Here is a 22230-nt window from a genome sequence, read left to right on the forward strand (position 1 = left end):
GGGTAAGGTGCCAGTGTTTGTTGGAGGTGGCCCCAGGCCCAGGGCCTCACGGCCCCTTTGCATTTATGGAGTGGGGACTCAGAGCTCCTCCAGCTGGGGGCTTGCTGGGGGCGCTGTACGTGTCCACCTGGCTTTAAACCGGTTCGCACCTGCCCCAGGCACTGCCAGGGCTGAGCGAGGGTTAGGACCCAGGAGTCCGGGTGCCACCTCTGCTGACTGCTGGATCCCACTCCGCTCCCAGAGCCAGGGAGGGAGCCCAGGAGCCCTCGCTCTGCAGGAACCCCACTTACCTTGACGCCTTCCCGGCCGGCAGCCCCTGGCAGCCCCTGCTCCCCAGGGGAGCCAGGGGGGCCTGGATGCCCCCTCTCTCCCACGGGGCCCGTCTCACCCGAGTTACCCTGAGGGGCAGAGAAATGGCAGCAGTGAGGTGGCGCAGGGTGGGCTGGGCCCCACATGGGTCTAGCTGGGCCCTGCAAAGCGAGGGGGCAGAGGAAGTGGAGAGCCCGTGTGATACTCTAAGTCGGTTTACACGGACTGGATGTGCCTCAGTTTCCCTCTGTGTGGCCCCAGTCCCCAGGTGGCTTGTTGGCTGAGGCCCTTGGGGCAGGTGAATACTGGATGGCCAGTCTCCCTTGTCACCTGACCCCGGGCGGGGGGTGACTCTGGGCCTGGGAAGCAGACAGAGGCTGGTGGAGGACAAGGGGTGTGGGGGGCAGGCAGCTGGGAGCGGGCCAGTCGCGGTTGGTGGAGGCTGTCGGAGGAGGGAAGAACCAGGGCTCTGGGCCTGGCTGAGCGCCCCAGCTCCGGCGCTAACAAGCTCTAGTCTGCACTGGGTCGGGCTGGCTGTGGAGTTGGGGTGCAGGCCCCCGGTTGGCCAGGAGCCCTCTCAGGGGGACTCACTGTAGGGAGCCCGGGGCCTGGGATGCTGACAGTTCCCAGGGCAGAGTCTTGCCCTAGTCACAGCCTGGCAGAGAGGCGCTGCCCAGAGCCCCCAGACTCCATGTGCTGCTGTGCTGAAGTGGGGTTTGTGGGGATTTGGTTCCCCTGGTCAGCTGCAGCGTTTCCTACTGTCCCCCAGTACCCGCACGCGCCTGCCTCAGTTTCCCTGGGCAGATGGTGCTGGGCACTCAGGTGTGACTGCCTGGGCTGAAGCGGGGTGCGTGTGTGCGTGTGTGGTGAGGGGCAGCACAGGTGAGCTAGGGGAGTCTTTGTAACCTTGGCAACCAGGTGAAGGACAAAGGGGGAGGTGGAGCCTGGCTGGTTTGAACTGGAGCTGGGCGGTGGGAAGGGGGGCTAGTCTTCCGGCCAGAGAGGGGGGGAAGGGGCCAGGGCCCGGCTCGGGGACCCCTCTGGGCCCCTCTCCCCAGGATGGGTGGTACTGGCGGCTTCTGGGCCCTGTGCTGACCAGTCTGTTCTGCGCTGTGTCCCTGTCGCCCCCTAACCCGCCTGTTCCCCCCGCGGAGCGAGAGCCGCGTCTGGCTGCGGGGGGGGGGCAGGGACTGGGGACCCCCCGCTCTGTGACACCAGCAGGACAAGCCTGTGCCACCCCCAGCCCAGCGATGGCCCCTGAAGACAATTGGGCAGGGGCCCCACCCCAGGGCCAGCTGGGCCAGGGGCCCTCACTCACTCACCTGGGGTCCCACCACGCCTGTGGGGCCGGGGGGGCCTGTGCTGCCAGGGTAACCCTGCACAGAGAAGAGGGTGAGCACAGGCGGCTGCAGCCAGGCCCCTGGGGGCGGCAGGACACAGGGGCACAGGGCACTCACCGGATCCCCACGCTGTCCTGGGTGTCCGGGCGGCCCGTCCTTCCCCACTGGGCCCTGCCAGGGCAGAGATGGGGCTGTGGGTGCCAACCAGTCAGATTCACTCCCCGGGGTGGCCCCACACGCCCCCTCCCCACAGGGCAGCCCCACACGCCAACCAGCCAGTGACAAGGGGGCACCCTGGCCTGCACAGCCCCTGGGGGCAGAGCACCCTGCACCGGAGGGGTACTTACGGGTGGCCCCTTTAGGCCTGGGAATCCAATGGGGCCCTGTGGCCCCTGGGGGCCCTGTGAGAACAGGAGACAACAGCTGTGAGCACACGGGGAAGAGCACCCAGACCCCCCAGTTCCCCTGCCCTGCCCTGGCCCAGAGCCCGGCCCCCACCCAGTCCATGCTGGTGCTGCACTCACCTTCTCCCCCCCGGCCCCGGGGGCCCCGTTGTGGCCGGCGTCGCCCTGTGGACAGAGAACGCGGCTGAGGGCGGCCAGCTGGCCCCACATCACCCCGCACCAGGGCATGCACCAGCCGCCCAGGGGCCAGCCAGGGCAGGGGCGCTGGGGTGAGCCGAGGGGAGGAGCTGGGTGGGGGCTGGTCACTGGGTGAGTGGCGGGTCAAGGGGAATGGGTGGTGGGCACAGCAGAGGTGCCAGGTGAGGAGGGTGGGGCTCTGCGGGGGTCCAGGGGGAGTCTCAGAGTTGGGGGCCCTGGGGGTGCAACAGGGGCTGGAGGGCACCGGGGGCCAATGGGGGAATGACTGCACGGGGGGGCACTGGGGGGCAAAGGGTCACTGGGGGGCCAGGGGCTGTACCCACAGGGCAGCGAGAGATGGGGTCCAAGGAGGCTGGCGCATACCCAGCTGACAGGCACCGACAGGCTCTGTAGCCCGTCCCTGACACAGAGGGAAGGACGGACGGACGGACGGACGGATGGAGCGGCTGGGGCTGGGGCTGCTCCCCGGCCACTGAGGTACCTTCGGGCCTGGCGACCCTGTTGGTCCCATCTGGCCTCGGTCCCCTGGCAGGCCCTGGGCAGAGAAGGGAAGGCGGATCACACAGAGGCACCGGGGTCTGCTCAGCACTCACCGGGAGGAGTCCGGGGCCAGTCACTGGGGATATGGGGGGGCTCTGTGGCCATGGGGGGCTCTGGGGCCAGTCACTGGAGATATGGGGGGGCTCTGTGGCCATGGGGGGCTCTGTGGCCAGTCACTGGAGATATGGGGGGGCTCTGTGGCCATGGGGGGCTCTGGGGCCAGTCACTGGAGATATGGGGGGGCTCTGGGGCCATGGGGGGTTCTGGGGCCAGTCACTGGAGATATGGGGGCGCTCTGTGGCCGGGGGGCTCTGTGGCCAGTCACTGGGGATATGGGGGGCTCTGTGGCCATGGGGGGCTCTGGGGCCAGTCACTGAGGATATGGGGGGCTCTGTGGCCATGGGAGGCTCTGGGGCCAGTGACTGGTATTTGGGGTGTTCTGGGGCCAGTCACTGAGGATATGGGGGGCTCTGTGGCCATGGGGGGCTCTGGGGCCAGTCACTGGAGATATGGGGGGGGCTCTGTGGCCATGGGTGGGCTCTGTGGCCAGTCACTGGGGATATGGGGGGGCTCTGTGGCCATGGGGGGTTCTGGGGCCAGTGACTGGTATTTGGGGAGCTCTAGGTCCCATCACTGAGGTTGGGGGCTGTCCCAGATAGCCAGAGCAGGCTCTGTAGCCTGTCCCTGGCGCTGCGGGGGGCGGGGGCTGCTCACCGGAGGTCCGCGCTCTCCCTCCTGCCCAGCCTGGCCGGCCTTGCCCTGCACGGGGAGAAAAAAATCAGTGGTGTGTGTGGCACCACCCAGCCCCCAGCACATGCGCCGTGTGGCCCGCACATGTGGCACTGCACATGCCCAAGGGCAGCACCCAGAGCCCTCTGCCCCTCTGCAACCACCTGGCGATCTCCTGCCCTACGTTTAACAAGCCAGCTGGAGCCTCAGTTTCCCTGGTGCACGGGGGCGCAGGGCTGCTGGTGCGCAAGGCAGGTGGCGGAGCTCGTGGGAGTGCAGGGGGCTGTATGTCCAGAGTTTGGGCCCCAGGGATGGGGGGTTCCCCCTGTGATGGGGTTCAGGGGTCCCCAAGCTCTGTCCCCTGGCCGCAGGCAGGAGTGACTCTCACCCAGCAGGTACAACAGGAAGTTTATGAGGCCCGGCTCAGCACAGAGGTGTCAGTGCAGCTGGCAGAGACAGTCATTCCAACCCGTCCTGGGGAGAGGAGCCCGAGGGAGCCCCTCTGGGGTGTAGCTCCCCCCTCGCCAGGCTGGCTGCCCCCCAGCTCCCTCTCCCCCAGCTTCCAACTGCTCCCATTCAAACCCTGCTCGGCTCCTCCCTGCTCTGTGCTCAGGGCAGAGGTGTTACCTGCCAGCCTGGGGTACAGCCCGGGGGTCATCCCCAGTGCTCTGCCTGTCACACACACATCCAGCCTGAGTCTCACATGCACCCCCCTCCCACTCCATCACATGCCCAAAGGAAGTGGGGGACTCTGGGGGCCTGGTTCTGGGAGGGAGTGTCCCCACGGCTGCTCCAGAGCCACTCCTGGGGGCTCATGACACGCCCCAGGAGCCAGACCATGGCATGTGATGTTTCTCACCAAGTGCCTCAGCCAGGGGCCAGAGGCCAGGCCCAGAAGGGGGCACACCCAACCCTGGGTGCCCAGCCAAGGGGGGCCAGGGAGGCTGGCCCAGCATGGCCCATGGGGCTGGGACTCAGGGCTTCCATCCCCAGCTGCTGCTGCCAGCCCCTGGGACTGGGGTCGCTCAAGTTCAGGGCCCCGGCTCACTCACCCTCTTGCCTTTTTCCCCTGTGAGCCCTGGGGGGCCCGGGAAGCCGGTGGAGCCCTGCAGGAGAGAGCACAAGGCAGCGGGCGACGTTATGGGGCTGTGAGAGGACGGGCCCCGCAAGGCGCGTGGGGCGGCTCCGATGGGCCGGCTCCGGCTGTGCAGTTTGTGAGCATCAGTCCCCGGTGACCCCGCAGCCAGTGGGGCTGGGGAGGGCTGCTTGGGCGCACCGCCCAGGTGGGAACGGTCAACAGGCAGGGAAGCAGCACCTGCCCTGACCCGACATTCCTGCAAACCCTCCCTCTGGCGCCCGGCGGGGTGCCGGACAGCGCAGGACGCAGGCTCGTCAGCAGAACCAGCTCTCAGCCGCGTCCCAATGCCCGGTCACACCGGAGGTGTTTCCCAGCACAGCGGAGGGGCAGATCGGGGCGAATTGCTGAACCTGGCTGCCATCGCCTCTCTGCAGGGCCACACGTCCCCCCGGTGCCTTGGCGCCGGGCCTCACCCCACTGGGAACCCTCCCAGCGGTCGCCCCGCCGTAACACTTCACGCACCAGCCCAGGGTCTGAGCCCCCCTTGACAGTGCGCCTTTTCATGTGCCGGGCCCCCCACGACGCTGTGGGCCCCCAGGTCCCAGACTGCTGCCCCCCTTACCTTGGGGCCCCAGCGCCCAGGGTACCCCGGCAGGCCTGGCATGCCCAGCTGGCCCTGCAAGGAGAGAGTGCGGAGCTGAAGGCAGCAGGGCCCCGAGCCAGATGGCAGGCAGGGGACGGGGCCACACTCACCTTCTCGCCCGCTGGGCCGGAGGCGCCCGCCTCCCCCACGGGGCCCAGCTGGCCCTTCAGCCCCTCAGGGCCATCCTCCCCACGCAGCCCCAGGGGCCCTGCGTTGCCCTGCAAGGGAGAGAGAGGCCCCACGGTGCCAGGGTAGCATGGCAATGGGGCTGCCCCAGGCTGCCCCCTCCCTCGCCTGGGAGCCCCAACTGTGGGTCCCACCCAGAGCCCCATCCCAGCTCTCCTGGTCCCTCAGAGCCCTGCCCCTCCCCTCCTGCTCTCCCAGAGCCCTGCCCAATGCCTGCACCCATCCAGACCCCCCTCCTGCCCCAGGCAACAGCCCACATCCTCTGGGCTACCCCAGCACCTCCCAGGGCCCCCACTCACCCTGACTCCCCACCAGGGCCCCCACTCACCCCAAGCTTCTCCCAGGCCCCTGCTCACCCCAAGCTTCTCCCGCTGCCCAGCTCACCCCAAGACCCCCCCCGGGGCCCCCACTCACCCCAACTCCCCACCGGGGCCCCCACTCACCCCAAGCTTCTCCCGGGGCCCAGATCATCCCAACCCCCCCCAGGACCCCCACTCACCCTGACCCCCCCAGGGGCCTCTGCTCACCCTGACCCCCCACTCACCCCAAACCCCCCAGGGCCCCCACTCACCCCGACCCCCCATTCATCCCAACCCCCCGGGACCCCTGCTCACCCCAACCCCCCACTCACCCCAACCCCCCCGGGACCTCCGCTCACCCCAACCCCCCACTCACCCCAACCCCCCCCAGGACCACCGCTCACTCCAACCCCCCCGCAGCCCACACTCACCCTGACTCCCCACCGGGGCCCCCGCTCACCCCGACACCCCCCCTGGGGCTCCCGCTCACTCCAAGCTTCTCCCGGGGCCCCACTCACCCCAACCCCCTCCCAGGGCCCAGCTCAACCCCCCGGGGGCCTGCCCCCCCGCAACCTCCCTGGGCCCCCGCTCACCCTGTCACCCTTGTGGCCCATGTCACCTTTGACGCCAGGGAATCCGTCTTCTCCCTGCACAGGTCAGAGTCGCAGGTCAGACCAGCCAGGACCACCCTCCAACTCCTCCTCCCAGGGTTGGAGAGCTCTGCCCCCAGAGAGACCCACAGGGGGGCTGCCCAAAGGTTCCCCAGCACCTATCCCCCCGCCCTGCCGGTGCCCCTCACTCCCGACATGCAGCCCCCACACCCACAGAGGCACATTTTTCATCATTTCATCACCTGGCAGGTGCCAGCTCCCCCCGCACACATACACACACACACACACGCACGCGCACGCGCACGCGCACGCGCACGCGCACACACTTACCTTCTCCCCTTTGCTCCCCTTCAGGCCCCTGGCACCAAAGGTCCCCTGGGGAGAAACGGGGGGTCAAAGCAGGACGGTGCAGGGCAGGACTGCACCCCAGAGCCGGGGCTGGGACCCCTGCAGCACCTCCTGGTGTGCAGCTGGAGGTCCGGGGGCATGGGGGGCAGGAGGCACAGGAGAGATGTGGGCGTGGGGGGCAGAGGCACAGGGGGTGGCAGAGCTGCCGGGCAGGGGGTGGGGGCCTGACCCGGCCATGGGGCTGGACGGACTGATGGCCAGGCCGGGTAGGGAGGACCAGGCATTCGGGGCAGAACCCACCTTGACCCCACGGGGGCCGGGGTAGCCAACGGGTCCCCCTGCACCAGCCGGGCCCTAGGGAGAAAGAGCATCAGACTCCAGCCCTGCCCCCAAACAGCCCCTGGGCGTGACCCCAGTCTCCCCAGCCCTGCTCCCCGCAGTGCCCCCCAGCACAGCCCCCATGGGCTCTGACCCCCAAGGCCACCATGGTGCTAGGGCGTGTGGCTGTTGGGCGCCTGGAGGCAGCCCCGCCCTGTCCCACACATGCTCCCAGGGGCCCCGGATCGGTACCTGGAGCCCCTTCTCCCCTGCCGGCCCCTCACGGCCCACGTGACCCTGCAAAGGAGCGAGAAACAGGCTGGGATGGTTAGTGCCAGGCCAGGCAACAGGGCCCATGGCTCCTCTGGCCCCCCAGCCCCCCAACCCTGATGCCCCATGCCCCCCACTCCCCCAGCCCCCCCAACCCCATAGCCCCCTACTCCTCCAGGCCCCCGCCCCTCTGCCCCATGGCCCCCGCTCTCCCACGGCCCCCTACTCTTCCAGCCCTCTCTGCTCCACAGCCTCCCAACCCCACAGCCCCCCACTCCCCCAGCCCCCTGCTCCCTCACCTCCCAACTCTCCTGGCCTCTGCTCCCCACCCCTGCAGCGCCCTGACCCCAGTGACAGAAGAGATGTGGGGTGTGGCTGGGGGTGTGCTCTGTCGGGGGGGATATGCCAGACAAGTCCCAGGTCTGTGTCTGACCCCCTCCCGCCCGCTCCCCTCCTGGCAGGAGTCAGGGTACTGAGGCCCCTTTGGGGGGCAGGGCAGTGCTAAGCCCCCCAAGCAGCTCCTGGGGTCCCTGCGCTGCCCCAAGGCACCCACCTCCCCCTCAGAGCAGCTGTTTTCTGTGCCCCCCCAGCCCAGGACTGCCCGGTACTTACGGGGGGCCCATCGGCCCCAGCCACGCCCTGCAAGCCCAGCTTCCCTGGCGGACCCTGTGCAGACAAGGGCACATCACGGGGGCCCCTCAGACCCAACTCCCCCACTCCTGGCCGCCAGGGTGCCTGGCCCTGGCCACCCTCATGCAGGACACTGGCTGCCCTGCCCCCTGGCCCCAGCTGCCCCGTCCCCACCCTCAGCTGCCCACACCAGCCCAGCTGCAGCAGGACCACCTGGGGGTCATGGAAGGCCAGTGCCCAGCCCCCAGCCCAGCCCCACACGTACTCCACAGCAGCCCAGGGCCTCCCGCACTCACCTTCTCCCCTGGCATCCCCACGGGCCCCTGGGGCCCAGGCAGGCCCTGGCAGGGAGAATGAAGACAAATCATGGGGGGTGGCACAGCTCCCCCACCCAGTCCCACCCCTGCACTTCCCCTGCCCCCTGGGATGCCCCACCAGGCCAGACCCCCCACTCCATGCACAGTGGGGCAGGGAGATCCCAGGCCTCTCCCGTTTGACTTAACTGACGGCCTGTTGAGCAGCTAAGGCAGGAGCAGCAGCACCCCAGTGACAGCTGCAGTGGTGGGAGCGGGGATGGGCACCAGAGGGGTGACTGATGGGTGTTACCCGCACTTCTCCCCCAGCCGACCCCGACTCGTCCTTTGAAGTACAACAGCCTCGCCCCCTGCACCCACGTTGGCCCATGTGGGCACCCGACGTACGTACCTGGGGCCCCGGGGTCCCCTGCTGCCCAGGGGGGCCCGGCTCCCCCTGGATTCCCTGGGGAGAGAGCAGCATCCTTGAGACACGGGCACAGCCCACCCCACCCCCACCGCCCAGGCCAGGGGCTCCACGTCCGGCAAGGGAACAGAGCTCGAGGGGCTGGGCTGGCTCGGCTCGGCTCGGCTCGGCTCGTGGCCCCCCATTGCATCCTGCTGGGATCTGCCACTGGCAGTGCCCCAGCACTGAAACCCCCCAGCCAGCTCACCCGCCTGAGCCAGCTCCCCCCACTGAACTGGAACCCCCTGTGCTGTGGGGGGGTGAGCGACAGGCCGAGCAGCGCCCACCAGCTGGGATGACCCCCAGCTGTCGGTAACACCTGTCCCTGGCACAGAGCGGGGAGGAGCCCGGCTGGCTGGTCAGAGGCAGCAGCCGGAAGCTGGGGGCAGAGGTGGAAGGAGCCAGCCTGTGCTGAGGGGAGGCGAGACCCCAGAGGGGCACCCCCTGGGCTCCTCTGCCCCGGATGGGTGGGAATGACCGTCTCTGCCGGCTGCACTGACACCTCCGCACGGCACCATGTCCCTGTCAACTAACAAACCCGGGGGCAGTGCCTGGGGATCCCTGAACCCCATCACACCCCACCTGAGCCACCTCCTCCACCTGAGCTCCCCCCACACACACCATGGCCCTGCCTCCATGCAGACCGCGAGCTCAGCAGCCCTGGGATGCTCTGCCCCCCACTGCACCCCAAAGCAATCCTCCCATTCTCACCACGTTGCCCTTGGGCCCGGGCGCACCGTCCATGCCACTGGGGCCCTGCGGTGGAAGAGGAGACCGTTAGTGGGGGCCAGCAGACCCACAGAGGGGGCGCACACAGACAGGCTCCTACCGGCTGTCCTGGGGGGCCAGGGGGGCCGCGGGAGCCAACCAAGCCTCGCACACCCTGCAGCCAAAGAAAAAAATTAGAAATCAGATTGCCCCAGAGTGCAGCCTTCCTCACTCCCCAGAGCTGGGGAGGGAACCCAGGAGTCCTGGAACCCGGCCCCCCTCCTCCACCCACCCCAGAGCCGGGGAGAGAACCCAGGAGTCCTGCCCCCGGGGCAAGTGGGGGATACTCACAGGCTCCCCAGACTGCCCCCTGGGTCCTGGCTGGCCTCCAGAGCCCTAAGGGAGCGAGAGCAGTGCTGAGGGGTGCTGAATGCCAGCAGAGCGCTGGCCCCCTGCCCTGTCTGGGGCTCTTACCTTAGCTCCACTCTCCCCTGGGGGGCCAGGAGGCCCCGGCGTCCCCACGTCCCCCTGATGGAAAGAGGGCGAGTGAGGCCTGTGGGGCCCGGGGTGTGGGGGCCCTGAGTGCACACCCGCCCAGGGGGTGGGGCCGGAAGGGGGTCACACTCACACCTGCCTGCAGGGTGGGGCCAGCGGGGGTCACACACCTGCCCAGGGGATGGGGCCGGTGGGGGTCACTCTCACACCTGCCTGCAGGGTGGGGCCAGCGGGGGTCACACTCACACCTGCCCGGGGGATGGGGCCGGCAGGGGTCGCTCTCACACCTGCCCGCAGGGTGGGGCCGGCGGGGGGTCACACTCACACCTGCCCGGGGGGTGGGGCCGGCAGGGGTCGCTCTCACACCTGCCTGCAGGGTGGGGCCAGCGGGGGTCGCTCTCACACCTGCCCGGGGGGTGGGGCCGGCGGTGGTCACACTCACACCTGCCCAGGGGGTGGGGCCGGCGGGGGTCGCTCTCACACCTGCCCAGGGGGTGGGGCCGGCGGGGGTCGCTCTCACACCTGCCCGGGGGGTGGGGCCGGCGGGGGTCGCTCTCATACCTGCCCGGGGGGTGGGGCTGGCAGGGGTCGCTCTCACACCTGCCTGCAGGGTGGGGCCAGAGGGGGTCGCTCTCACACCTGCCCGGGGGGTGGGGCCGGCGGGGGTCACACTCACACCTGCCCGGGGGGTGGGGCCGGCGGGGGTCGCTCTCACACCTGCCCGGGGGGTGGGGCCGGCGGGGGTCGCTCTCACACCTGCCCGGGGGGTGGGGCCGGCGGGGGTCACACTCACACCTGCCCGGGGGATGGGGCCAGCGGGGGTCACACACCTGCCCGGGGGGTGGGGCCAGCGGCGGTCACACTCACACCTGCCTGGGGGATGGGGCCAGCGGCGGTCACACACCTGCCCGGGGGGTGGGGCCGGCGGGGGTCGCTCTCACACCTGCCCAGGGGGTGGGGCCGGCGGGGGTCGCTCTCACACCTGCCCGGGGGGTGGGGCCGGCGGGGGTCACACTCACACCTGCCTGGGGGATGGGGCCGGCGGGGGTCACACACCTGCCTGGGGGATGGGGCCGGCGGGGGTCACACACCTGCCCGGGGGGTGGGGCCAGTGGGGGTCACACACCTGCCTGGGGGATGGGGCCAGCGGGGGTCACACACCTGCCCGGGGGGTGGGACCGGCGGGGGTCACACTCACACCTGCCCGGGGGGTGGGGCCAGCGGGGGTCACACTCACACCTGCCCAGGGGGTGGGGCCGGTGGGGGTCACACTCACACCTGCCTGGGGGGTGGGGCCGGTGGGGGTCACACTCACACCTGCCCGGGGGGTGGGGCCGGTGGGGGTCACACTCACACCTGCCCGGGGGGTGGGGCCGGTGGGGGTCACACTCACACTGACCTTATGACCCTTCGTGCCCGGCAGCCCAGGCAGCCCATCGAAGCCCCTGTCACCCTATGGGGACGCAGCATTAGTCGTGCTGGGGGTCTGGGAGTGGGTCCAGCACACAGGGAGCATCAGGACCACCCTGCCCTGCCCCAGAGCTCTGCTCCCACCATGATCCCTCCCCCTGCCCCATCGTCCCCCCTTCTCTCCCGCCCCATCAGCCCGGCTGGGACAAACTCCACCAGCGAAGCCTCAAGGCTGTGCCGGACCCTGGCGCCTCCTCTCTGGGAGGGAAACTGAGGCACTGGAGGGGGTGGCTCCCCCTGCAGAGGTAGCTGGGCACAGAACCAGGGTGCCTGTTCCAACCCTCAGCATCCATCAGACGCTGCCCTCCTGCGGCTGCAGCTGGGGCCCAGGAGTCCTGTGTCCCACCCCCACACCCCGACACCCCCCAGGGATGTCAGCCCAGCCACAGACCTTGGGTCCAGTGTCGCCAGGGAGGCCCCGGGCCCCGTCTGCCCCTGAGCGTCCCTGCAGAACACAGGAAGAAGGGGTGAGGCGGCTCCTGCGCTTGGGGGGCTGGGGGGCCTCTGTGGGTCAGGTGTCTGGGACTCAGCTGAGCTCTTGGGGGGCTGCAGCACCGGAAGCAGCTCAAATGCCAGCTGGGCCCCCTGGCCTGGTGCACTCACAGCCGCACTCTGCGCCAGCGCAGGGACAGGACTGGGGCCCAAGGGCCGGTCCTTAGGGGTGGGCTGGCAGGGTACCGCTTGTTCAGAGCCAGGGGGTGTTCCTGTCCCCACAGGGAGGCCCTCGTGGGGGCAGCCTGTCCCAGGGTGGGGAGGGCAGGCGGGGGCCCGGGGGTGTGGGGGACAAGCAGTGAGCCTGGGGTGGGAGGCCCAGGATGGGGGGGTAGATGGGAGGCCTGGGCAGGAACCCTGCTCTGCATTGCCAGGCCCCCTGGGCCCCCCAGGCAGTAACACTCACCCGTTTGCCCCCTTTGCCAGGCAGGCCAGGTGGGCCCTGCATCCCCCGCAGACCCTGCAGGACAGAGAAGGGCTGAGCGCTCCAGTCCAGCCCCTCTGCCCCATTCCTGCACCACCTGCCTCCCAGCCCCGCAGGTAGCCCCAGACCCCTCCTCCCTCCCTCCCTGCACATCCCGCCCCACCTCCACTCCACTGGGCCCCACACCGGCCCTCAGCTCACTCCCCACAGCCAGCCCCGACCCGGAGCACCTGTGACAAAGGCGGGACCTTACTCACCTGGGTGGGTTGCACATGAGTTCACTGTCCTATAGTAACCCGCACGCGCCTGCCTCAGTTTCCCTGGGCAGATGGTGCTGGGCACTCAGGTGTGACTGCCTGGGCTGAAGCGGGGTGCGTGTGTGCGTGTGTGGTGAGGGGCAGCACAGGTGAGCTAGGGGAGTCTTTGTAACCTTGGCAACCAGGTGAAGGACAAAGGGGGAGGTGGAGCCTGGCTGGTTTGAACTGGAGCTGGGCGGTGGGAAGGGGGGCTAGTCTTCCGGCCAGAGAGGGGGGGAAGGGGGCCAGGGCCCGGCTCGGGGACCCCTCTGGGCCCCTCTCCCCAGGATGGGTGGTACTGGCGGCTTCTGGGCCCTGTGCTGACCAGTCTGTTCTGCGCTGTGTCCCTGTCGCCCCCTAACCCGCCTGTTCCCCCTGCGGAGTGAGAGCCGCGTCTGGCTGCAGGTGGGGCAGGGCCTGGGGACCCCCGGCTCCATGACTCTTCCCCAGGGAGGCTGCCAGCTGCCTACCCAGAGCAGGGTGACTGTAACCTGAGCCCCAGAGCCCGGGGGGGACTGGCAGGACCAGCAGACCAAGGCTGAAGGAGGACCCAGGGCCTGGATCCTGGCACTCTCCAGTTATAGGACTCGGAGCCGGGGTGGGGGCCTGGGACCCCTGTGATGGGGTTCAGGGGTCCCCAAGCTCTGCACCCCATCCACTGGCAGGAGTGACTCTCACCCAGCAGGTACAACAGGAAGTTGATGAGGCGACAGAGCCCAGCTCAGCACAGAGGGGTCAGTGCAGCCGGCAGAGACAGTCATTCCAACCCGTCCTGGGGAGAGGAGCCTGAGGGGTGCCCCTCTGGGGTGTAGCTTCCCCCCCTCGCCAGGCTGGCTGCCCTCCAGCTCCCTCTCCCCTCCAGCTTCCCACTGCCGCCTCTGATTCAAGCCCAGCTCGGCTCCTCCCTGCTCTGTGCTCAGGGCAGAGGTGTTACCTGCCAGCCTGGGGTACGGCCCAGGGGTCATCCTTAGCCGCTGGGAGCTGCTCTGCCCGTCTCACACACACACAGCCTGAGTCTCTCACATGCACCCCGCCCCCATCACAGCCCCCAAGATCAGCTGCACTGAACCTCTCCAATTTGGGTGCTACTAAGCTCTGTTCTGCGCCGTGCCCGGCTGTGCCCTGGTCGTGCCCCGGCTGGCTGCCCCTGTGGGTGGGTGAAGGTGGAGTAGGGGGGGTCCCAGCCCCACTGCCTAGCGCCTGGCAGGAAGAGGGGCTGAGTGCCCCATGGGCTGAGCCGGGGGTCCGGAGACCAGGCGGCTCCTTGTGCTGGGGAGTGGCGTGTCCAAGACCAGGCTGGCAGCATTGGAGCAGTGCCAGCGCCTTGGGCCTCTGCGACACGGGTACAGCGGCTGGGCCCAGCACCCCGCGATGCCCCGCGGCCCCGCTCACCTGCGGCCCCATGACGCCCCAGTCCCCTTTCAGGCCAGGAGTTCCTGGGAGACCCTACAAAAACAAAGGAGAAAATCCTCAGGTGCAGGAGGGAGGTGACAGACCCCAGCTCAGCTTCACTGATGCGGCAAAGTCTGTGTTGTGTCCCTGCCCCCCACTCCCCTCCTGCCCCACATACGGCCTCCCTCCCATCTCCCTGCCCCACACTACCCCTCCCGCTAGTACCCCAAGCACTGCCCACACCGGTCCTGCCCCTTCCCCCCCGTCCCTACTTCCTCCCGTCCCCTCTCACCTATCTCTCGCCCCCACCTGGTGCCCCAGTCGAACCACTCACCAGGGGGCCGGGACGGCCAGTCAGGCCCATGGGCCCTGGGGGTCCCCTCATGGAGAGCTGGAAGAGAGGGAGAGGGGTGGGATTGTACTCCCCTTGTGCTGCTGTCCTGTAGTAACCCTGGGGGCGTGCCTCAGTTTCCCCAGGCACTGCACCAATGCCCATTGGTGGTGGCACCTTCAGCATGTACCCAGCAGCCAATGCCCTCCTTCCCCTGAGCCCAGCGGTGCGACCAGGAGACAAAGGCCTGAGGAGGGGCTGGCTGGGGGTCTGGGCCCCCTCCCGGGACGGATGGCACTGACTGCACCTGGTCTCCGGGCTGTCTGTTCTCTGCTGCATCTGCCCCCCAATAACCTGGCTGCTCACGGGGCAGGGCTCAGGGCCCCCCGGATGTAGTGGGGAATACGTGGGGGCTCACGCAGGGTGGGGGGTTCCTGCTGGGGTAACCTGGCGACCAGGTGACACCTCTGGGCTGCAGACAAAGGGGGAGGTGGAGCCTGAGGGGGTTGAACTGGAACTGGGGGTTGGGAAGCAGTGAGTCTGGGGGGGACAGAGGAACAACGGGGGGGGCAGGCCCTGGCTCCGGGGGGTGGTGGGTGGATGGGTGGGTGCAGGGCCGGGGCTCCTCTCCCTGCGCTGACTCTCTGTGCCACGCTGGGCCCTGTCGGCGAATAAACCCGCTGCTCTGCCGAGTGAGTCGCTCCTGCCTGCGGCCGGGGGCGGCGCCTGGGGACCCCGAACCCCACCACACCGGCAGGCACCAGCCCTGGACTCACCTTGGCCTGCTGCAGCACAGCCTGGGCCTGGGCCTCCTGGAACGACACCGTGGGGTCCTGGAGCCACTCGCCACCAAACTGGAACTGGAACTGGGGGTGGGTCAGCAACGTCGTGGAGCAGCTCGACCCTGGGGCCAGCCCCCGCCACGGGGTCAGCGCCCCCCAGGCCCCCGCCACGGGGTCAGCGCCCCCCAGGCCCCCGCCACGGCGTCAGCGCCCCCCAGGCCCCAGCCACGGGGTCAGCGCCCCCCAGGCCCCAGCCACGGCGTCAGCGCCCCCCAGGCCCCCGCCACGCCGAGTCTGTCTCAGCCCCGCGGGAAACAGGAGGTCCACCCCCAATGCATCCCCCACTTCTGTGACCCCCTGGCCGTGCTCCCCTCGCCCCACGAGGCCCCCCCAGCCGTGCTCCCCAGGCCCCACATGGCCCCCCCGGCCGTGTTCCGCACGCCCCACGGGGCCCCCCCAGCCGTGCTCCCCATGCCCCACAGGTTGCCCCCCGGCTGGCCTCCCCACATCCCATGGGCCCCCCCCAGCTGTGCTTCCCAGGCCCCACGGGCTGTACTCCCCTACCGGCAGCATGAGGAAGGTCCCTGGAGGCCCACGGACCCCGTCGGCTCCTGGCAGCCCCGGCTGTCCTGCAGGGCCCTGCAGCGGAGAGAGCCCCGTCAGTCAGTGGGCGGCGCAGGCTGGGACTCGCAGCCCCCGTGGGAGCACGTCGGCCCCCCCTCGGCCCCCCGCCCCCGCCGCCCCCCCGCTGCCCCGCGCCCGCTTACCTGCTCGCCAGGGTCCCCCGGCAGCCCGGCCGGCCCCACCGGCCCTGGGGGGCCCAGCTCGCCCTGGGAGAGACACAGAGGGGCCTGAGCCACTGCAGTGACCCACCAGGATCCCCCACCCACCCCACTAAGCCCCACGCTTCCCCCACGGCCCCCACTCCTGCCCCTCTGCCCCACGCTTCCCCCACGGCCCCCACTCCCGCCCTCGGCCCAACGCTCCCCCCACAGCCCCCACTCCTGCCCCTCTGCCCCACACTTCCCCCCACAGCTCCCCACTCCTGCCCCTCTGCCCCACGCTCCCCCCCACAGCCCCCACTCCTGCCCCTCTGCCCCACGCTTCCCCCCACAGCCCCCACTCCTGCCCCTCTGCCCCACGCTTTCCCCCACAGCTCCCCACTCCCTCCCCTCAGCCCAACACTCCCCCCCACAGCTCCCCACTCCCTTCCCTCAGCCCAACACTCCCCCCCACAGCTCCCCACTCCCTCCCCTCAGCCCAACACTCCCCCCCACGGCCCCCACTCCCGCCCTCAGACCCACGCTCCCCCCACAGCTCCCACTCCCGCCCCTCAGCCCGTTTCCCCCCACAGCTCCCCACTCCCTCCCTTCAGCCCAACGCTCCCCCCCACGGCCCCCACTCCTGCCCCTCTGCCCCACGCTTCCCCCCACAGTCCCCACTCCCGCCCCTCAGCCCAACACTCCCCCCCACAGCTCCCCACTCCCTCCCCTCAGCCCAACACTCCCCCCCACGGCCCCCACTCCCTCCCCTCAGCCCAACGCTCCCCCCACAGCTCCCCACTCCCTCCCCGCAGCCCAACACTCCCCCCCACGGCCCCCACTCCCTCTCCTCAGCCCCACGCTTCCCCCACGGCCCCCACTCCCGCCCTCAGACCCACGCTTCCCCCACAGCTCCCACTCCTGCCCCTCTGCCCCACGCTTCCCCCCACAACTCCCCACTCCCTCCCCTCAGCCCAACGCTCCCCCCCACAGCTCCCCACTCCCTCCCCTCAGCCCAACGCTCCCCCCACAGCTCCCCACTCCTGCCCCTCTGCCCCACGCTTCCCCCCACAGCTCCCCACTCCCTCTCCTCAGCCCCACGCTTCCCCCACGGCCCCCACTCCCGCCCTCAGACCCACGCTTCCCCCACAGCTCCCACTCCTGCCCCTCTGCCCCACGCTTCCCCCCACAGCTCCCCACTCCCTCCCCTCAGCCCAACACTCCCCCCCACAGCTCCCCACTCCCTCCCCTCAGCCCAACACTCCCCCCCACAGCTCCCCACTCCCTCCCCTCAGCCCAACACTCCCCCCACAGCCCCCACTCCTGCCCCTCTGCCCCACGCTTCCCCCCACAGCTCCCCACTCCCTCCCCTCAGCCCAACGCTCCCCCCACAGCCCCCACTCCTGCCCCTCAGCCCAACACTCCCCCCCACAGCTCCCCACTCCCTCCCCTCAGCCCAACACTCCCCCCACAGCCCCCACTCCTGCCCCTCTGCCCCACGCTTCCCCCCACAGCTCCCCACTCCCGCCCTCAGCCCAACGCTCCCCCCACAGCCCCCACTCCTGCCCCTCTGCCCCACGCTTCCCCCCACAGCTCCCCACTCCCTCCCCTCAGCCCAACGCTCCCCCCCACCCGGCCCCCACTCCCTCCCCTCAGCCCCACGCTCCCCCCCACAGCTCCCCACTCCCTCCCCTCAGCCCAACGCTCCCCCCCACGGCCCCCACTCCCTCCCCTCAGCCCAACGCTCCCCCCACCCGGCCCCCACTCCCGCCCCTCAGCCCAACGCTCCCCCCCACAGCTCCCCACTCCCTCCCCTCAGCCCAACGCTCCCCCCCACGGCCCCCACTCCCGCCCCTCAGCCCCACGCTCCCCCCCACAGCTCCCCACTCCCGCCCCTCAGCCCCACGCTCCCCCCCACAGTTCCCCACTCCCTCCCCTCAGCCCCACGCTTCCTCCCTCAGCCCCACGCTTCCTCCCTCAGCCCCCACTCCCGCCCTCAGACCCACGCTCCCCCCACAGCCCCCACTCCCGCCCTCAGACCCACGCTCCCCCCACAGCCCCCACTCCCGCCCTCAGACCCACGCTCCCCCCACAGCTCCCACTCCCGCCCCTCAGCCCAACGTTTCCCCCCGACAGCTCCACTCCCTCCCTTCAGCCCAACGCTCCCCCCGACAGCTCCACTCCCTCCCCTCAGCCCAACGCTCCCCCCCACGGCCCGCACTCCCGCCCCTCAGCCCCACGCTCCCCGCCACAGCTCCCCACTCCCTCCCCTCAGCCCCACGCTTCCTCCCTCAGCCCAACGCTCCCCGCCACAGCTCCCCACTCCCTCCCCTCAGCCCCACGCTTCCTCCCTCAGCCCCACGCTTCCCCCACGGTCCCCACTCCCTCCCCTCAGCCCCACGCTTCCCCCCACAGCTCCCACTCCCGCCCCTCAGCCCAACGCTCCCCCCCACAGATCCTCACTCCCTCCCCTCAGCCCAACGCTCCCCCCCACAGCTCCCCACTCCCGCCCCTCAGACTCACGCTCCCCCCCACAGCTCCCCACTCCCTCCCCTCAGCCCCACGCTTCCCCACACAGCTCCCACTCCCGCCCCTCAGCCCAACGCTCCCCCCCACAGCTCCCCACTCCCTCCCCTCAGCCCAACACTCCCCCCCACGGCCCCCACTCCCGTCCCTCAGACCCACGCTCCCCCGCACAGCTCCCCACTCCCGCCCCTCAGACCCACGCTCCCCCCCACAGCTCCCACTCCTGCCTCTCTGCCCCACACTCCCCCCGACAGCTCCCCACTCCCTCCCCTCAGCCCCACGCTTCCTCCCTCAGCCCCACGCTTTCCCTCACAGCCCCCACTCCCTCCCCTCAGCCCCACGCTCCCCCCCACAGCTCCCCACTCCCGCCCCTCAGCCCCACGCTCCCCCCCACAGCCCCCACTCCCTCCCCTCAGCCCCACACTTCCCCGCACAGCCCCCACTCCCTCTCCTCAGCCCCACGCTTCCCCCCACAGCCCCCACTCCCTCCCCTCAGACCCATGCTCCCCCCACCACAGCTCCCCACTCCCTCCCCTCAGCCCCACAATTTCCCTCACAGCCCTCATTCCCTCCCCTCAGCCCCATGCTTCCCCTCACAGCCCCACGCTTCCCCCACAGCCCCCTCCCACCCCACAGCCCCATGCTTCAAACCACAGTCCCCACACCCGCCCCTCAGCCCCACGCTCCCCCCGACAGCCCCCACTCCCACCCCTCAGCTCCGCACTTCCCCCCACAGCCCCACGCTTCCCCCACAGCCCCATGCTTCAAACCACAGTCCCCACTCCTGCCCCTCAGCCCCACGCTCCCCCCCAGACCCCACTCCCACCCCTCAGCCCCACGCTTTCCCCCAACAGCCCCACAGCCCCCACTCCTGCCCCTCAGCCCCACGCTTCCCCCCACAGCCCCACACTTCCCCCCATGGCCCCCACTCCCCCCCCAGCCCCATCCTTCCCCCCACAGCCCCAACTCCTGCCCCTCAGCTCCTGCTCCCCACGGCCCACCCCAGCAGTGACACCCCTTCCCACCCCCAGGGTCAGGTTCGGAGCAATGCAACTCATGGGCCTGCACCCATGGGTGCCAGTGTAGCCTGCACCCCCATGGCTCAGAGGTCCCCCAACACCTGCTCCTTACCGCTGGGCCCGGGGATCCCGGGGGCCCTTCAAACCGCTGGCCCTAGGAGGAGGAGAGCGTTAGGGCGGCACATCCCGACCCGGCAACCAGGGCTCCAGCCCCTCGTGCCCCAGCACCCAGCTGGATTGAACCCCCAGCCCCCACACAGAGCCCCCCGCCCTGCCCTGCCGTGGGTCTGAGCTGCTCCCGGCCGGGCCAGGTCCCTGCCCTGCCATGGGTCTGCGCCGCTCCTGGCCGGGCCCGGTCCCTGCCCTGCTGTGGGTCTGCGACACTGCCAGCTGGCCCCGTCCCTGCCCCGCCGTGGGTCTGAGCCGCTCCCGGCCAGCCCCCGTTCCTGCTCTGCCGTGGGTCTGAGCCCACACCCAGCTGGGGTGCAGAGAGGTGTGATGGAGTGGGGGATACCTGTGTGTGTGTGGGGGGGGGGGGGGCTCACAGAGGGTGTGGGGCTCCTGCTGAGGGTAACCCTGACAACCAGGTAACACCTTTGTACTGCAGACAAAGGAGGAGGTGGAGCCTGAGGGGTTTGAATTGGAACTGGGAGTTGGAAGCAGTTAGTCTGGGCTGAGGGAGAGAGAGACAAAGAAGGGGGCAAGGCCCCAGCTCTGGGGGCCCCTCGGGGCCTCCTCTCCTCAACATGGGTGGGACTGGCTGTCTCTGCCTGCTGCACTGACAACTCTGTACGATGCTGTGTCCTGTCGGCTAATAAACCCGCTGTTTTCCTGCTGAGTGAGAGACTCTCCTGCCTGCGGGCAGGGTGCAGAGCTTGGGGGACCCCAGAACCCCATCACACTGGTGTCAGGAGTGGGATGTTCTGCACCCTGAGGATGGAGCATCCAGCAGTAAGTGACCGGGGCCCCGGAAGAAGTGGGGCCTGCGAGACCCAGGTGTGCTGAAGGGCAGTGAGGTGCAGTTCCCCAAGGCGGAGAGGCCTGTGGCCGAACCCAAGCAACTGTGGTCGTGGTCCTCGAGAGGGGGTGTCACACCCGAGGAGGGGTTACTCCTGGGAATCTGTTGGAGTCGGTCCCAGAAGGTGGAGGGGCCGAGAGCCCAACCCCCAGGAACAAGTGACCCCTGAGGAGGCTGACGCTGAATGAGTTCTTCCCAAGACAGTGTGCTCATGGTCCCTGAGAGCGGGTGTCACACTGAAGAAGGGGTTCCGCTGGGAGTCTGTTGGAGTCGGTCCCAGAGGGCAGAGGGGCCTACAGCCTAACCCCGGGGAGCTTGTGACCCGCAAGGAGCCTGGCACACTGAAGGGATTCTTCCAGGAAGCGTGGGGTGCAGAGGGCATCAGCCTGAGAGCCTGCAACCACGCTGAGCAACTCTGCTGTGAAGTGGCAGCACCTGGAAACCGAATCGAGATTAAAGAAGCTGGACAAGGCAGCGTGGATGTGCAGTGGCGGAGCTGAGGGCTGGGGAGAATCCTGCAGAGGTGAGCCCGGATCGGGGCAGGGAACCCTGGACTGCATGGAGCTCTGAACCGAGTGGCCTGCCACAGCTCAAGGAGGGAAGGAGCGATTCCAACCCATCATCTACTAGTGGCCAAGACAGACCTGCGGAGAGTTTTCCAGGCCTGGGCCGAGGAAGGTGCCTGTGTGTCTGTGCAGGAAAGCAGCTTGTCCACTGGGAATGGCAAGTTGTCTGTGAGAGAAGCTGCTTCACCTTCTGTGTGTGTGTGGAGACCAGCCGGGGGGCTGGGACAAAGGAGAGAGTGTCTCCCATTGTCTGTCTGTGTTAAACAGCAGCAGCAGCCTGGGGAGAGAGCAGAGCCTGCATTTGGAAAAGGTGCCAATGAGGAAACTAGCCCATTGTCTGAGGAAGATTCCCCAGCCTGGGGTGGCTGGAGAAGGATCCACCAGAAAAGAGCATTCCAGGTGTGTCTCTGAATCCAGCCATGGGGGCTGGAGCAGAGGGAATGGCTCCGGGATGGGGCAGTGGTATCCCTGCTAAGGACACTGGTCCTTGGTGCAAGAAAAGTGCTTCTGCTTCTGGGGAAGTGAATCCTTTGCCTGAACCTGTGGGGGCTCGAGATGGAGCCAAGATCCCAGAGCTGGATCTGAGGGCAGCTGAAGCCCAGATGGGAAGTGGGCCTGCCTCTGTGTCTCTCAGGGGGGATGATGCTTTAACTTGGTCTGATCCAGTTAGTATCATCAGGGAATCCCAGAGACCAGACGATTCTGGTACTTGTTCTTTGCCTGATGCTGAGGTGTTACTGGGAGGGGGTGAGAGGACTCTGTCCTACCAGAGTCATCCTCTCGCCAGGACACAAGAACAGACGGGCAATGGAGTTACGCTGACTGATGAAGATAAAGGAGCTGGTAGCAGAAGGGAGGAAAGGGATCCTAACCTTCTGTCCAGTGGTACTGGCTGTCTGCCTGGAGGGGGATTACGTGGGAATCTGCCTGATGGGCCAGAAGTGATCCTGGGTGTAGGTGAAACCCAGGAGCTGGTTGTGGCTCAAGGGAGCAGTGCCCCCATGGAGGCAGACAGGGGTGAGTTATTGTTTGGGGAAGCTCTTAAGGAAGAGAATTTTCCTGAAACTTTTCCTGACCCGTCTGTGGGGACTGCAGACAATGGGAGTGAGGTGGAGGAGAGTGAACAGGAAAGGTGCTTGTCTGTAAGAGCCAGAGCAGCCCTTTGCCTGGGGAGAAGTTTGTTTCAGCTCCTGATGGCCAGGACCTGCCTGAGTATGAAACCACTGGCTGTGCTCTGGAAGGGTCCAAAGCAGGCAGTGTAAAAGTTTCTCAGGAATTGGAAGTTGGT

The 22230-nt window shown here is 69.0% G+C and overlaps 1 protein-coding gene across 3 annotated transcripts in view; it reads right to left on the reverse strand.

Annotated features, from left to right (window-relative positions):
- COL5A3 (collagen type V alpha 3 chain) overlaps nucleotides 1–22230 on the reverse strand; it is a 57335-nt gene that overhangs the window by 22897 nt on the left and 12208 nt on the right. For all 3 annotated transcript variants that reach the window (XM_074979912.1, XM_074979910.1, XM_074979909.1), the window contains exons 10-39: nucleotides 19471–19512; nucleotides 15820–15882; nucleotides 15617–15691; nucleotides 15047–15136; nucleotides 14274–14330; nucleotides 13940–13993; nucleotides 12234–12287; nucleotides 11727–11780; nucleotides 11265–11318; nucleotides 9845–9898; nucleotides 9722–9766; nucleotides 9492–9545; nucleotides 9374–9418; nucleotides 8609–8662; nucleotides 8200–8244; nucleotides 7886–7939; nucleotides 7256–7300; nucleotides 6986–7039; nucleotides 6668–6712; nucleotides 6320–6373; nucleotides 5352–5459; nucleotides 5221–5274; nucleotides 4573–4626; nucleotides 3506–3550; nucleotides 2733–2786; nucleotides 2174–2218; nucleotides 1997–2050; nucleotides 1767–1820; nucleotides 1632–1685; nucleotides 291–398 (exon numbers count right to left, since the gene is read on the reverse strand). In XM_074979912.1, the coding sequence (XP_074836013.1) occupies nucleotides 291–398; nucleotides 1632–1685; nucleotides 1767–1820; nucleotides 1997–2050; nucleotides 2174–2218; nucleotides 2733–2786; nucleotides 3506–3550; nucleotides 4573–4626; nucleotides 5221–5274; nucleotides 5352–5459; nucleotides 6320–6373; nucleotides 6668–6712; nucleotides 6986–7039; nucleotides 7256–7300; nucleotides 7886–7939; nucleotides 8200–8244; nucleotides 8609–8662; nucleotides 9374–9418; nucleotides 9492–9545; nucleotides 9722–9766; nucleotides 9845–9898; nucleotides 11265–11318; nucleotides 11727–11780; nucleotides 12234–12287; nucleotides 13940–13993; nucleotides 14274–14330; nucleotides 15047–15136; nucleotides 15617–15691; nucleotides 15820–15882; nucleotides 19471–19512 (1722 nt within the window). The remainder of the gene's footprint in view (nucleotides 1–290; nucleotides 399–1631; nucleotides 1686–1766; nucleotides 1821–1996; nucleotides 2051–2173; nucleotides 2219–2732; nucleotides 2787–3505; nucleotides 3551–4572; nucleotides 4627–5220; nucleotides 5275–5351; nucleotides 5460–6319; nucleotides 6374–6667; nucleotides 6713–6985; nucleotides 7040–7255; nucleotides 7301–7885; nucleotides 7940–8199; nucleotides 8245–8608; nucleotides 8663–9373; nucleotides 9419–9491; nucleotides 9546–9721; nucleotides 9767–9844; nucleotides 9899–11264; nucleotides 11319–11726; nucleotides 11781–12233; nucleotides 12288–13939; nucleotides 13994–14273; nucleotides 14331–15046; nucleotides 15137–15616; nucleotides 15692–15819; nucleotides 15883–19470; nucleotides 19513–22230) is intronic.

This window comes from Carettochelys insculpta, chromosome 29 (genome assembly GCF_033958435.1).
Source record: "Carettochelys insculpta isolate YL-2023 chromosome 29, ASM3395843v1, whole genome shotgun sequence".
NCBI classification, from domain to species: domain Eukaryota; kingdom Metazoa; phylum Chordata; order Testudines; family Carettochelyidae; genus Carettochelys; species Carettochelys insculpta.